The sequence below is a fragment of the Aquarana catesbeiana genome, linkage group LG02, assembly GCF_042186555.1.
Source record: "Aquarana catesbeiana isolate 2022-GZ linkage group LG02, ASM4218655v1, whole genome shotgun sequence".
NCBI lineage: Eukaryota > Metazoa > Chordata > Amphibia > Anura > Ranidae > Aquarana > Aquarana catesbeiana.
Window position 1 is genome coordinate 15,093,529 of NC_133325.1, and position 14,933 is coordinate 15,108,461.

General features: G+C 42.8%; 1 protein-coding gene across 1 annotated transcript; it reads left to right on the forward strand.

Annotated features, from left to right (window-relative positions):
* Positions 1–221: 221 nt before the first annotated feature.
* On the forward strand, positions 222–1,163 carry LOC141129615 (olfactory receptor 1M1-like). Its single transcript, XM_073617713.1, has one exon. The coding sequence runs from the start codon at positions 222–224 to the stop codon at positions 1,161–1,163; it is 942 nt and encodes a 313-aa protein (XP_073473814.1).
* Positions 1,164–14,933: the final 13,770 nt, after the last annotated feature.

Here is a 14,933-nt window from a genome sequence, read left to right on the forward strand (position 1 = left end):
AATGAAAATGTGTACCGAATTTTGATTTGTAACGGCACCAACCGCACATGTCTATAATTAACAGTACCCGTCACAGGGAACACTTGAACTTCATTAATCGAAGGGGTCTTCACATAGTTTGGGCCATATAGTGTTGAGCTACACATGGTTTATCTTCTTTTCTCTGACCTCTATTTTATCTCTACAAACCTTATCCACTCAAAGTTGCCTGACCCATACAGATGGATAACCAAACTGCTCATTTTGAATTTGAACTTACTGGTTTCCCAGGAGTCCCTCAGAAGTTCCATATGCTGATGTCGTTCTTTTTATTTATTATATACAACATAATGTTTATCACCAATGGTGCTGTTTTCATTGTGATTATCCTAAAGGAGAAGCTGCACGAGCCCATGTACATTCTAATCGCCAACTTAGCATTTTCTGACTTTCTCTTCGACACGGCTACCTTGCCTAAATTGATTGCCAAGTATTGGTTTGATGGTGGAAAAATATCTTTCCTTGCCTGCTTTGCGCAAATGCATCTGGTCCATTGGTTGGCCGTAGTGGACTCATTTATCCTTATGTTGATGGCATTTGACCGGTACATTGCTATCTGCTATCCACTGAGGTATTCGTCTACAGTTACCATCAAATTGACCCTGTTTAGCTGCAGTTTTATGTGGTTCTCTGCTGCTATCATCACAGTAGACTTCATAATAATTGCCAAATATCCATTCTGTGGGCCAAACAAGATCGTCAGCTTCTTCTGCAACAGCTCAACCATCATGCGCTTGGCTTGCGCCGATGTTAATTCCGCTCGAGAAAATCTTTTGACTGTAGCTTTAGTGGTGCTTTTCGGTACTCTAACCCTCATCATTTTATCCTATATCGCCATCTTGTTTTCTCTTTTCTCATTGAGCCATTCAAGCGGCTGGAGGAAGGCGTTTAATACATGTGTCACGCACTTATTTGTTAACGTCTTGTTTTATATCCCGCGGGTGTTTGTCTACATAGCCAATTATGTAAAGTTGGTCCTCACTCCTGACCTGGGGGTCTTCCTCATTGTCCTACAATCCTATCTGCCTCATCTAGGCAACCCTTTCATATATTGTCTGAGGACGGAGGAGATCAAGAAGATTATCTCCAGTACTTTTAAAAGGAATGTTAACTTGAAAGTATAATTGACATTTTTGCTATTTGTAATGTTGTTGGTCCATTTGATCAATATATTATGAGTTACATGTATGTCTGCTTCTTTTTTTTTTCTACGGCAAACTTTTGAGAGATTTTTCATGGTTCTAATGTGATACAGATAAGACATACGCCCATACTCCATACACACAGGGATTTCATGGTGTCATGTTGTTCTTGCCGATTGGCCAGGTACACTATTGTGCTCCAAACCTCCAATTTCAGCTTATCCCCAAGGAATTTGTGTGTGAAGTTTTGACCCTCCACCTACAAGTCACAGAAGAAACTGGGATCCATCAAAGCAGCCAACAGTTTTCCAATCTTCAGTCCTCCAGTGTTGGACTGGTGATCCCCATAGTCTAATTTTCTTCTCTTTGCAGACAGGAGGTACCTTAGGCAGGGGCAGTTTGCTCTTTTGCCACTAGGTAGCTTTTTTGTCAGAAGGGTGTCTAGTTACAGCAGTAAGTGTCACGTGTTAGGCCCCATTATGGAGAGCCCTCCTGCAGTGATGTCAGGGGTGAGTCAGCACCCATATACATTATAAGTCAGGTAGGGAGGAGCACACATACACTTGGGACATGGGAGCTAAAACACCCCATGGATGTAACCAGTACATGTAGACCCTGGACAGGGCAGGAGGTTGGCTAGAGTAAACCTGTATGTACCTGTAAGGAGCCAGCTGTAGTCTCTGTCCCTTATGGAGGTGGAGACTATGGCAGATTGCAAAAGGCCTTTTAAGTCAGGTCAGAGATTCCTGTGTGAGGCTACTTCCCTGGAAGGTACTGGGAGAGGTGCACCTAGCAAGGATGTGTCTACGTAGAGCACAGTCCTGTGAGTACTAATGACCCTGGGTAGAGGAGAGACTGTAAGAGAGATGGCTGCTGAGATGCTGCACATGCTTTCACCTGTGACTACTGCAAACCGTACACTAAATATGATTGACTTTGTAATGACTCCCATATGTATGTCCTTGTGATGTAACGATAATGCCGTTTCCTGAATTCCACCAATAAAGTGCAACAAAACTACTTCTTGTGTGGACATTCCTTGAATGGGAATACAAAGGCCCATGGCTGGGAATGTCATGTGGAGGCCTATGGCAAGGAACGAGCTCCAAGATGACAGAGGGTTCGCCCTTAATAAGAGGGACAGTGTTCCAGCATGGCTGGGAGCAGGGGTAGGGACTTGTGCTTTGGTGCCAAAACCAGCCATCCATGAATCCCCTCTTACAAGCTTATCTTCTACTGTAGTGCATCTTCTTCCCCATGTTGAGTGTTCATGGATGGCCTTCGACACAGCACTGCTGGTAAATGGAAAGTCTGTGGACTTCCTGACAACTTGAAGTAATCCAGTCAATCTCCCCTCCTCTCACACTTTAACATTGTGTTGGCACCTGCTGATTATTTTTATATTATATATTATTCATATATTATATTCTAAAATTTGCAGACTTTAGTGCAGCGGCAGCCCATCCATTAGGAGCTCACGGGTGCCCCCCCCCCCACACACACCCTATCCATGCATCTGGCCCCCCACTCTATATGCAGGGCACTGGACGCTAGGATTCCAATGTTTATTTTTTCTTTTGAAGCACGTGATTAGAGCCAGAGGATCTGTCAGGCTTCAAAAAAGGGTGGGCTCAGGGCGTAGAGCCCACCCAGTTGTGTGACAATAGCAAATGAATATCCGCTATTATTACACTGAGCCTCCTCCTGGCCAATATGGAAGCGGGTCTTGAGAGAGGCGATTCTATTGGACGCCTAGGAGAAGGAGGGAGGAGATGCACGGCAGAAGCTGCCGTGATGCAGAGGAGGAGGAGACAAGATGAAAGCTGCCGGCCACCGCCCGTAGGAGCGATGCTGTCCGCGACCTAGATGGGGTAAGTGTGTGGATGACCGACCGCCCGTGGGGGAGGGGGGGGGAGGCCCCCCCCCAAAAAAAAAAACACCAGCCGCCGCTACTTTAGTGGGTGAAAATCCCAGAAGTGTCTGGAGTGTCTGAGATGTTGCGACCACCAAATCTGCACCAACAACCATCCTGTGGTAGAAACTGCTTAGAACACACTTCTATACACGTATACAGTGTGCACTACATACATTCTAATATTTGGTTGAGCAAAAACTCCATTGGTGATTCCATGAATAGACCATGACTCCATTCCTATATGTGTTCAGTTGCTTGCACATGAGTTATTGTTTGAGGTGACCCAAAAAGGTCTGCAATTTAAGAAAAGTTTGTAATACTCAGAATGGGGCCCATATGTAGGTTGGGGGAGATTTCTCTGTGAGATCTGTCAGCAGTAGTGTGATTGGACATATACCATAGAGGGATAAGCAAATCTGCTAGTTTGGTTTGTGAGGCTTCATCAAATCCTGCTTGAAAACTACAAACCCCAAGCTTAGCATCAAACCCCATTGAAGTATATGAAGAGGGGTGCAGCATGATACTAAATTCTGGCCATTTTAAAGGGTAACAAGCAAGCTAGTGTCAATAAAGGGCACAGGGAGCCGGGGTTTGCCACACATGACATTTAACCACTTCAATACCGGGCACTTTTACCCCCTTCCCGCCCAGGACAATTTTCAGCTTTCAGCGCTGTCACACTTTGAATGACAATTACTCTACATGGGTAGAGTGTACACTGTACCCGTATGAAATTTTTATCATTTTTTTCACACAGATAGGGCTTTCTTCTGGTGGTATTTAACCGCTTTCCGGCAGGTCGGCACGATCCCACGAGCCGTCGTAGCTGTACGTCGGCTCCTTTAAACGGGATAGCAGGCGCATGCTCGTGGCCGACGGTCGTGATGACCACCGGCCACGAGCAATCACGGCCACGAGAGGCAGAAACGGGGACGTGTGTGCCTAAACACACAAACCCCTGTTCTGTTCTGTGAGGAGAGACAGATCGTGAGATTCTAATAGCTAGGAACCATGATCTGTCATTTCCTCTAGGTCAGTCCCCTCCCCCTACAGTTAGAACAAACCGAGAAAGGCACTTACTAATGTAAGCGGCCATTTGGCACGTTTTTAAAATTAACGTTTAATTAAACTGTATTACGCCATGGTCCTGTTCTTTCATTTTTTTCAACTGCTATTGCAGTGGAGTATTACCAAAATTCCAGCCACATCTCCTCTGATATGTCAGCAAGACCACAGAGCCACATTAAAAAGCCCCATCTCACCTTCTTTTTAGTTGTAGAGGTCACGGTGGTCTGGTGAGTAGGAATTTCACTCACATCCACCGGGTGTTTTTCATGAAGTTTGCCATTGGTGATGGTGTAAAGATTGAAGTTGCATCCCAAAAGATTTATGGACTTTGTTTTTGATGAAATATTTGAATCACTGTTATTTCAGCACTGGATTATCAATTCATCATCAATTGCTATAGTATTTAGATAAGCACTATGCACTTTATTTGTATATGCACAAGATTTAGTATAATTTATTAAGTTATTCACAGCTCCCCCTATCATTGCACACCCCATTATCAATCATGAACTTCCTGGCTTTTCAATGGTGGTTACCTTAGAAGGGCCAACCATGGAGGTTAACCTATGTGCCAGACCCATCCCTATAAAATACAGGGTTCCCAGCATCCTTCATCACTAAAGTAATCCATTACCAATCATGAACTTGCTGGCCTTTTAATGGTGGTCAGCTTAGATGGGCCAATCATGGGGATTTTCTTACGTGCCAGGCCCATCCCTATAAAAGTCAGGGTTCCTAGCATCGTTTTGCCAGCATGTGTGGAGACTTGTAATAGAAAGGGAAAGCTGAGAGAGTGTTTGCAGGAAGAGATAGTTGCTGTTTAAGAGCTGTATGGGTGTTTGTGCTATCCATTCAGTCATATCCCACTCTCATCAATCCCATGGGTCGGCTGTCTGGGCTTCATGTCGTAAACTCTTAAGAGCCTTTTCCATAAAAAACATTTCAGCAACTTTATTATGATGTAGAGTAAGTTGTCAAGTCTTTCCTCTACTCTCATCATTTGCTCAAATTGTAATAACACATGTACACTACATAGCCAACTTCTACACACATACACTATATTACTAAAGTATTGGGACACCTGCCTTTACACGCACATGAACTTTAATGACATCCCAGTCTTAGTCAGTAGGGTTCAATATTGGGTCGGCCCACCCTTTGCAGCTATAACAGCTTCAACTCTTCTGGGAAGGCCGTCCACAAGGTTTAGGAGTGTGTCTATGGGAATGTTTGACCATTCTTCCAAAAGCGCATTTGTGAGGTCAGGCACTGATGTTGGACGAGAAGGCCTGGCTCGCAGTCTCCGCTCTAATTCATCCCAAAGGTGTTCTATCGAGTTGAGGTCAGGACTCTGTATAGGCCAGTCAAGTCCCTCCACCCCAAACTCGCACATCCATGTCTTTATAGATCTAGATATCACAAAAAACAACAGTACCCAAAATTCTCTTTGAAAGCCTTTACAGCTCATCAGTTTAGAGTTAACAGCACAACAGCTCTTATGCTAGAATTATTGCTTTCATTCTACCATTCGTGGCAATATGTCACATGGGTGGTGCGACTATGGTCTACATACGTGTGCCAATCCTAGGTATGAGATTGCATTTGACCATGTGTGTGGGGCAGAGGAGTTATGGCAATTTTCTTTTAATACATTATATTATGATTTCATTTTTTTTTTACTTTTTTCTAACATTCATGTATTTGTTTTTACTTGATTGTTATCACAAGGGGTTAATAAACCTCTATGTGATAGCATTGGGCAGGTGACAGGTATTCTTTATGGAGACATTAGGGGTCTAATAGACCCCAATGTCTTCCTGCCCTTCACAGGATCTAACCAAGCACAGATTGGCTTTCTTAGATGTGTCCCCTAGCTGTACCAGCGTAGAAAAGGTGGATATAAAACCGGAAGTGACAAAATCATTGTTGCTTCCAGTTTCTTTCTTTACAGGTGAGATTGAGGCAAGGATTTGCCTCACTCTCACACCACTTTCCATCTAGAAGTTGGCTGTTGTGGTCCTGGAGCAGGAGACCCGGGGCGGGGGGGAGGCACATGGGGGGCGGGGATGATGAGGTGGCAGATCATTGATGGGTGCCCGAGATTGTAGAGGAGGAAAGTGAGAGAGGGATACAACATCAGCGAGTCAGAATATCATCCAGGGGCAGCTTGCAAAGGAGTGTAGAGAGCAGCCATCCTATTTCATTGGTTGGCACTGCCCCAGGGCTGCTCGACATAGCTCATCAGTCTGGACATCTTAAAATCTTCTGCTCACATCGCTGTAGTTCTTTGTAGCCTCTGTCTACAGCATAATATGTGTGGTAAATCTACAAGTCATTTGAGTACCACATGCATGAAGAAAACATGATCCTTCACCACCAAGCTCAGTGGGAACAGTACGTGAATGAAACTGGTTAGCAGCAAAAGGTCCATATTCCTCCTTTTTTCTGCTTCTCTCTTCCCACTTCTCCAGCTGCTCCACAAGAATTTTCATCTTGTTTTGATATCTGTGGACTCAAGTGATAGGGATGGAATTCTGACAAAGGGTTTGAGAGGCTTAGAGCACTTCAAGCAGGGAAGAGGGTCAGCAGGGGGGCTACACAGAGGAGAGCAAAGCGTAGGCTTGAGCCTTGCTATGTGAGTCTTCTAGTCTCACAATCTTCAAAAGCATTCCTAACCAAGCAGGTGTCTCTTTCCCAGCTTCTGGAGGGTAAGAATAAAAAGGTCACCTAATTATCCTCATGCACAGTGTCTCAATGCTAGCTTGGCAAAATTACTGGCTTTACAGCTGCTCCTGTTCCAGCTGGTGAAATCTGTCCCCTTCCACAGGTTTGGGCCTATATTGCACCACAGTGGCAAGTACACAGCCACATTTTTTCACCCAGAAATCCATCCCTGCCCACCACCAGCAGCATTGCTGGGGGTGAGAGGGAGACATAGGATAGACTTCCAGGGGTATGTTTCACCCCTCCCACACCCCAGTTCACGGACCCCAGGATTTAGGTGTAGCAAAGTCCTGGGGGGCCCTGAAGCCCAATGGTGACCTCCAGAGTTAAGGACAGCTGACAACCTTGAGTGTAGGGTGGGTTACAAGGCATGCTGGGTGTAATGCAAGATGAACAGGTGGGTGTCAGACACTTTTTGAATGCAAAGAGATTTATTGTCTCTTAAACAGAACTGTGGGAGAGAGGGTTAGGACCAGGACACCCTTAGGTAGATGGAATGTTAATTGGCAGACTCTGAGACTTCTATAGGTAGACAGCTATACAGGTGAAGGCCTCCAGCCGGACACCACTTCTGTATAGGTAGGACCGCTGTCTCCTATGGCAACAATCTTGTAGCTGTTACTAATGGTAAAGGTATTCAACTATCTGCAACACGAAAAGTTCTCTTTACCCCACACTCACTCACAGTGGGTCTTCACTCAACAAGCTTCCAGTCTCTCTCACTAGACTTCAGATCCATTAGCCACTGGATCCCCTGAGCTCTTTCACTGTAGCACTTGGTACCTTCCTCAAGCATCACCCCCACTTCACAGCAGGGTCCCTGGCTTAGCACTCACAGATACTCGTCAAGCTTCACCCTTGCTGACACACTAGGTCCCTGGCTTGGCACTCCACATGCGTCGCTTCTGCTGTCCCGCTGGGTCCCTGACTTGGTGCTTGCTGATGCTTTCCCACTTCTTCACTGTTCCCGATTGGTGAGAAGTCTGCTCTGGTACTGGCCTCAGCTTACTCACAATGGTCTCCAGTAGCAAGGTGGAAGATCCCTGTGTGGTGACAGCTTCCCCTCTACCTCCGACCATGACTGGTTTCCCGGCCAGCGGAACCCTTACTTCTGGTGGGACTACAAGCCCACAGTCCCAACCTTGCACTACTTCTGGATAGGGTCTCAGATAGCCTAGCAGATGTCCCCAGGATAGGCCTTAGGTTTCTGGCCTAGCAGCCCGGGCAATGCGACACACGTCCTCCCAGGCGGTCCAGGTGGCACAGAACCCCGATCACCTTACTCTACCCAAATAAATAGGTTCTCCCAGCAGGCCAAGGGACCCAAGAAAATCCATGCCTATTGACTAAGACACCCCATTCATTCCTAATGTGTCCTTGCAATGCCCTCATCTTATCTAATGTCACCAGATATCCGGTCATCTAGTGACAGAAGAGAGAAGTGCAGCAATTCCAGAATTAGGGTGAAATCAATTGACCTCCTAACAATTGGCCAAGGCAACTATCACTTGGCAAATAAATTTAATAGCAACCCTGCCTAAACATCAGGGTGCTACATTGGCAATGAAGGAGGGGGGACGCTACTGGTTGTCCACCCTTTTGGATAATATAAAAGTGGGACAAAAGGGCAGATCTCATGCTGCTATCCCACTGCTACCATCTCCTGCCACCATTACTAGGTCCTGATACAGCTACTACCTCCTCTTATTTTTGCTGGTCTGACACCATATACATCTTCTGCCACTGCTGCTGGCCTGCCATGATTACTATCTCTTGCACCACTGCTGGCTGTTGTCTCTGTTGAAAATTTTGCCAACTAAAGGTTCTTAAGTTCTGTGTATGACCTTTGTAGAAAATGTATCTGGCTTTTTTATGTGAAATAAATACACTCTAATATTGTTTTTCTATTACAGATATGTTATTTTCTCTCTTGTATAAAATGTGTCCTACCAAAACTGCTTATGTAGCGGCACCCCCATAGGGGCTCCTGAAAGTTGTGGCCCACCTGTCACCCTGCCCAGCCCGGCATTCACTTCCCAATCACCTTGGAGACAATGAACAGTTTATGTGCTTGTTTTTGTATTTTTATTGAGGGATTTGAACTTGGATAGGGATGGGAATATATGAGATTCCCAGTAGAACAAGCAATTGGTTGATTGAAAATCAATCCATTAGGACAACTATACGCACTTGGCTACTCCAGTCTCCTCCAGCACATCTCCTGCTTGCAGACTGTTACTCTCTCTCTCCCGCACAACACTTAACTCCAGGCACAGCTAGCACATGGTTAGGCCCAACTCTGACTCAGTCAGGCCTCAGCAATTACCTTTTGCAGGCAGGGACCGCGGGGCCCTTTTAGTGTAGCAAAAATAGAATGGAAAGTCTTTAGTGCTAGCTGTCCTAAGGTGGACTACTGCTCCCAGTAAGTCCTCTTCAGACTGTATCAGCCATCCTGGCTGCAGCTTCCTGACTTCACTGCCCGTCACTGGCTCCACACCCAGCTCTGTTTCCTCTCTGGCATGCCTCTCCAGTCCTCCCAACTGCCCATGTCACTCACCAGCCCTCCTAGCTGCAAACCGGTGGTTCCCTCCTGAAGACCTGCCCGGTAGTACTAGCTCCTGCTATCCTCTCTAACTCATCCCTGTGTCTCCTGTTCAGATCCATCATGAGTTCTTGAAGAGATCCGTCCTGCACCCGAGTCATATGTCAAACCTTAAGAGATGGTTTTCAGTCCTCAGAAACCTTGGGAGTAGTACGTGGCTGGAAGGAGGCAGTTCCAGATGGTGTAATCCTCAGTGACCCTGAGGACTCTACTTCTCATGCCTCTACAAACTTGCAGTGCATGGGCCCTCTCAAAGCCTGCGAACAGACCCGAGAATTTGTGGCATCAAGAATTAGGATCATTATTGGTTGGCAACCCTCCTTGACCACTGTTACAGGGGCAAAGTCTCAGAAGTTATCCAGCCCTCGCAAAGGGAGAAGAGGATGAAATATATTGAGGACACCTTAAAAAGGAGTTTATGTAAAGCCTTTTTCAGACTTTGGTAGGTTACAGTTTCATGGAAAAGCTAGTTTTGAGGCTTCTGTTGGTTAAAGGAGGAGCGGGGGGAGAAGGGGGCCACCTCAGTGATGCATTTCAAAATGTTTTTAGTCCTTGGAGCCCAGAGCTGTCTGCTTCAAGATCCCATAAGCAGTGTCTGCATCCTATGGTGGGAAATTATCTAGGGGCGAAAACAGACATGGAGAACTTTCCAGTAGACGATCCACTGGGTTTCTGGGTCATGGGAACAGACCACTGGCCAAAACTTGCCCAGTAGGAAATTGAGCTGTTGGGCTGCCCTGCATCCAGTGTGCTTTCTGAACAGGCATTCAGTGCTGCCAGAGGTTTTGTGACAGTTCAAAGAGTACGTCTGTCCACAGACTCCGTTGACCGGCTGACATTTGTAAAAATGAATAAGTCCTGGATTAGCAGCAGCTATCAAGCCCCTGATGCCAATGTTGCTGATTAAGTGTTATTGGGATCTTAAATCTCCGCAAGACTGTCTAGGCTGCCTTGATTTGTTGGTGTTGATTTTATCTTAAAGTAATTTTTGGTATAGGTTTCATGGGCACATTTAACACCCAAGGACCAATGTTTCTGCATCTGTTTGACAGGTGCATCACATTTCAATTCTTTACAGTGAGGCCAATTCTTCCTTTCATCAAGAGTATCTCTAGAAGGTTATGGGGTGAAGGCACCAACAAAACATTTTTTACAGCAAGGCCAATTCTTACTTTTAGCAAGAGTACCTCTATAAGGTTACGGTGTGAAGGCACCACTTACAACAAAAGCCCAATTTTTCCGCACCTGTTACTTCTATCCAAAGTGTGCGAAAGAGACACTAGACTTTAAAAAAATTGTTAATCTTGGCCTGAGTGTACTATAATTTGGCTTCTTCACATAAGGCTTGCTCACTGTGGTGCAAAACTTTGTCATTTCCATCCAAAGTCTGCCAAAGAGACACCAGAATATATTCAAAAAATCTCTAATCTTGTTCTCAGTGCACTAAAATGTGACCTTATCATACAAACCAAGCTGTTGTTTACTAAAATAAAGAAAGCTTGCAGGGAAGATCAATTCAAATGTTATTTTTTTTCTTCATCAATGTCAGTTTTGCCGCAGCAGGTTCTATACATTGTACAGATACGCCACTTTACAGGCAGACTAAAGGGACCCCCTAGGCACTATATTTAAAATAAATTTTTCATCTTTATTGTTTTAAGCATCATTAAAATCACTCTTTTAAAAACAATCTTTTTAAAGTTTTTTTTTGCATTGATACATGTCCCGCAGAGCAGTACCTGGACCCCATATCCTTTTATGGGCAATAACTTGTATATAAGCCTTCAAAATGGCTTATGTCTGGCTACTGTCTCTGCATTATGATTTTGTGATTTGTATGATTTTTTTGCATTAGCAGATGTCCCTCATGGCATTGCCAAGCTCCCCATGCCCTCCGATTGACAATCCCTTGCCAATTAGCCTTTAAAATGACTATAACTGATTGTTAGGACCTGCCCCCATTCCTCTTAACTTCAGTAAGGTTTAGATTAAAGTTTGTAATTTACAATGGGTTCAACAAACGGCCTGTGAATTGAACTTAGGATGACTTGCTCATCCCTATTCAGGAGGTGCAGCAGAAGGAGGCTCTGCAGAGAGCTGTTGATCCTGTTTGGTGTCCACCACCTCATGTAGAAAGTAGTAAATCTGAGATATCAACATTTACAATTTCATATTCAGCCAATTAAGCCCTCAGCACATTGAAAATTCCTAACAAACAGATAATCTCCTGGGATGTGATGAAGTTTGCTAATTGTCAACAGTCCCCCGAACACTTGTTCGGCTCCATCTCCAAAGAATATAAAGGTGCAGGAGATGCAGAACACACAATTGGAGGCCATCAATGGGAAGCCTGAAGATGCTTTGTGAGTGAACAGTTTGGATCTCAAGGGAGCATCTTGTGTCTTCTGTTTCATGTTGAGATTTCAGCAGATAGAAGAACGTTCTTTGGAACAACACAACACATGCCTGCTGGGACCAGAGTGCTTCCCCTGACTTCCACATCAGAGGAAAGAAATCTTCAGCTCAGTCACAATGTTCCATGCTGTGATATGAGGTGAGAGAGACAATAAAAAGTCCAACACAAAGCTCGTTCCACCAGAAATACTCCACATTATGAACAGGTGCGTAGGGAATAGTCTGCACCTTTCTGTGCCTGGAGAAGGGAGGGTTGGGACTTATAGTTCAACATCAGCAGATGTTTCGTCATTGTTGGCCATTGTGGTGGTATTTTGTATTCCTTAAAATGGAACCAAACTCTCTCAATCAACATTAACTACTGTAGGTAAAGTTTAAGTCCACTTGGTACACAAAAGTAATGTGGTAGAGACAAGGTTAGGCACAGGAAGATCAAGAGTTCGATGTTAGCAATACGGTCCAACAGGGACAGCTCAGTGGAAGCACAGTGACAGCAATACGGTGCAACAATAACTATTTAGCAGAATCAGAAAGAAAACAACAGCACAGAGCAAGGAGTTACTGAACTGCTCATATAGGATGCTCTTGTTGGACCAGTGAGGGATTCTTGCAGAGCAAGACAATGAAGTGGAAGGTGGAAAAGGTGAGGACTAAGCATTTCCTGGGTCCAGAGTGAGGTAAGGGAAGTCCTATGCAGCCCATTCAGGTTCACGTAGGTTGAAGGCAGCAAAGGGTCTACAAATGGGATAAAAGTGGAGGCTCTGTGTCTAGATAGCAGCTCACAGCTAATAAAGAACTACAAGTCACAACGGTTCCAGGACCTCTTCTGTCATTATAATGTCCTCTGTAGAAAATTCATTATTCTGAATTTGAGTAGAACATTGGCTTTGAGCAAAACTCTAGTCAAAAGCTAAAATGACATGTAAGATGCAGCACAGCAGGTATTGTTGGCTGAGTCTGCCTTGTAAGCAATGTATGACAAGGCCATTTTTTTTTTGCTATTCAGCACTGTGTTGTTTTAACTGCAAATTGTGTGGCCATGCAACAATGTACCCAAATGCAATTTATATATATATATATATTTTTTTTTTTTAAAAGGCTTTCTTTTGGTGGTATTTGATCACCGCTGCATTTTATATATATATGTGTATATATATATATATATATATATATATATATATATATATATATATATATATATATATATATGTGTGTGTGTGTGTGTGTGTGTGTGTGTGTATATATATATATATATATATATATATATATATATATATATATATATATGAAATAAGACCTAAAGTTTTGAAGACAAAACTGTATTTTTTTTACTTTCTGCTATAAAACATATCCAACAAAAAAAAATTAAAAAATCATCATATTTCTTTATAAATTTAGTCCAAAATGTATTCCGCTACATGTCATTGGTAAAAAAAAAAAAAATAAATAAGTGTATATTAATTGGTCTGCGTGAAAGTTATAGCATCTAATCTACAATCTATGGAATAAATAATGCAATTTTTATTTATTTATACTAGTAATGGCGGCGATCAGTGACTTATAGTGGGACTGGGATAGTGCGGCGGACAATCTGACATTAACTGACACGTTGTGGGAACAGATTGACTGCCTTAAACAAATAAGGCTTTCTTTTGGTGGTATTTGATCACCTCTGCATTTTTTATTTTATTTTTATATATAACTGAAAAAAAAATACTGTTTTGAAGACAAAAATGTATTTTTTTACTTTCTGCTATAAAATATATCCAATAAAAAACAAAAATCATATTTCTTTATGAATTTATTCCAAAATGTATTCTGCTACATGTCTTTGGTAAAAAAAAAAAAAAAAAAAAAAAAATCCCAATAAGTGTATATTAATTGGTCTGCGTAAAAGTTATAGCATCTACAATCTATGGAATAAATAGTGCAATTTTTATTCATTTATACTAGTAATAGCGGCGATCAGCGACTTATAGTGGGACTGGGATAGTGCGGCGGGAAATCTGACATTAACTGACACTTTGTGGGAACTGACCAACTGCCACTGACATCTCCAGTGACGCTTAATACAGTGATCATTGCTAATAATATACACTGTCACTGTATTAATAATAACACTGGCTGGGAAGCGGTTAACATCTAGGGCGATCAATGTGCAATGTGTGCTGATTTTTTTCTACAGATCAAGTTGTTTCTTTTCCCTGCTTTGCATAATTGCAAATTATTTTTTGTTATCTTTTGCTTTTTAAAGGTTAAGGAGAGATTTGGGGTCTTTTTGACCCCCAGATCTCTCCATAAAGAGGACCTGTCATCCTTGTTTACATTCCTTGTAATAGGAATAAAAGTGATTAAAAAAAAATGAAAGGGATAGTGTAAAATAAAATAAAAAATAAAGTAAAATAAATAAGAACATAAAATTAAATTATAGTGTAAAAATAAAAAGTAAAATAAATAAGAAAAAAATAATCAAAGCGCCACCATCCCTCCATGCTTCTGTGCAGAAGTGATCGCATACATAAGTTGCGTACACATATGTAAACGGTATTCGTATCACACATGTGAGGTATCGCTGCGAACGTTAGAGCGAGAGCAATAATTCTAGTACTGGACCTCCTATGTAACTCTAAACAGGTAACCTGTAAAAAAAATGTAAGTGTCGCCAATGGAGATTTTTAAGTACTGTAGTTTGTAGCTATTCCATGAGCGAGTGCAATTTTAAAGTGTGACGCGTTAGGTATCTATTTACTCGGCCTAGCATCATCTTTCATATTTTACACCAAAAAAATGTGGTACATATTGTGTTTTTTTTTTGTTTGTTTTTTTTAAGTACTATAGTTTGTAGCTATTCCACGAGCGAGCGCAATTTTAAAGCGTGACACTTTAGGTATCTATTTACTCAGCCTAGCATCATCTTTCATATTTTACACCAAAAAAATGCGGTATATATTGTGTTTTTTTTTTTTTTTAATTAATTAATTTGTATTTTTTCCCCCCAAAATATGCGATTGCAAAACTTCTGCACAAA

What these genes read in the sequence shown, in the direction of transcription:
- LOC141129615 (XM_073617713.1), top strand. Translation starts at nt 222, where the DNA reads ATGGATAACCAAACTGCTCATTTTGAATTTGAACTTACTGGTTTCCCA.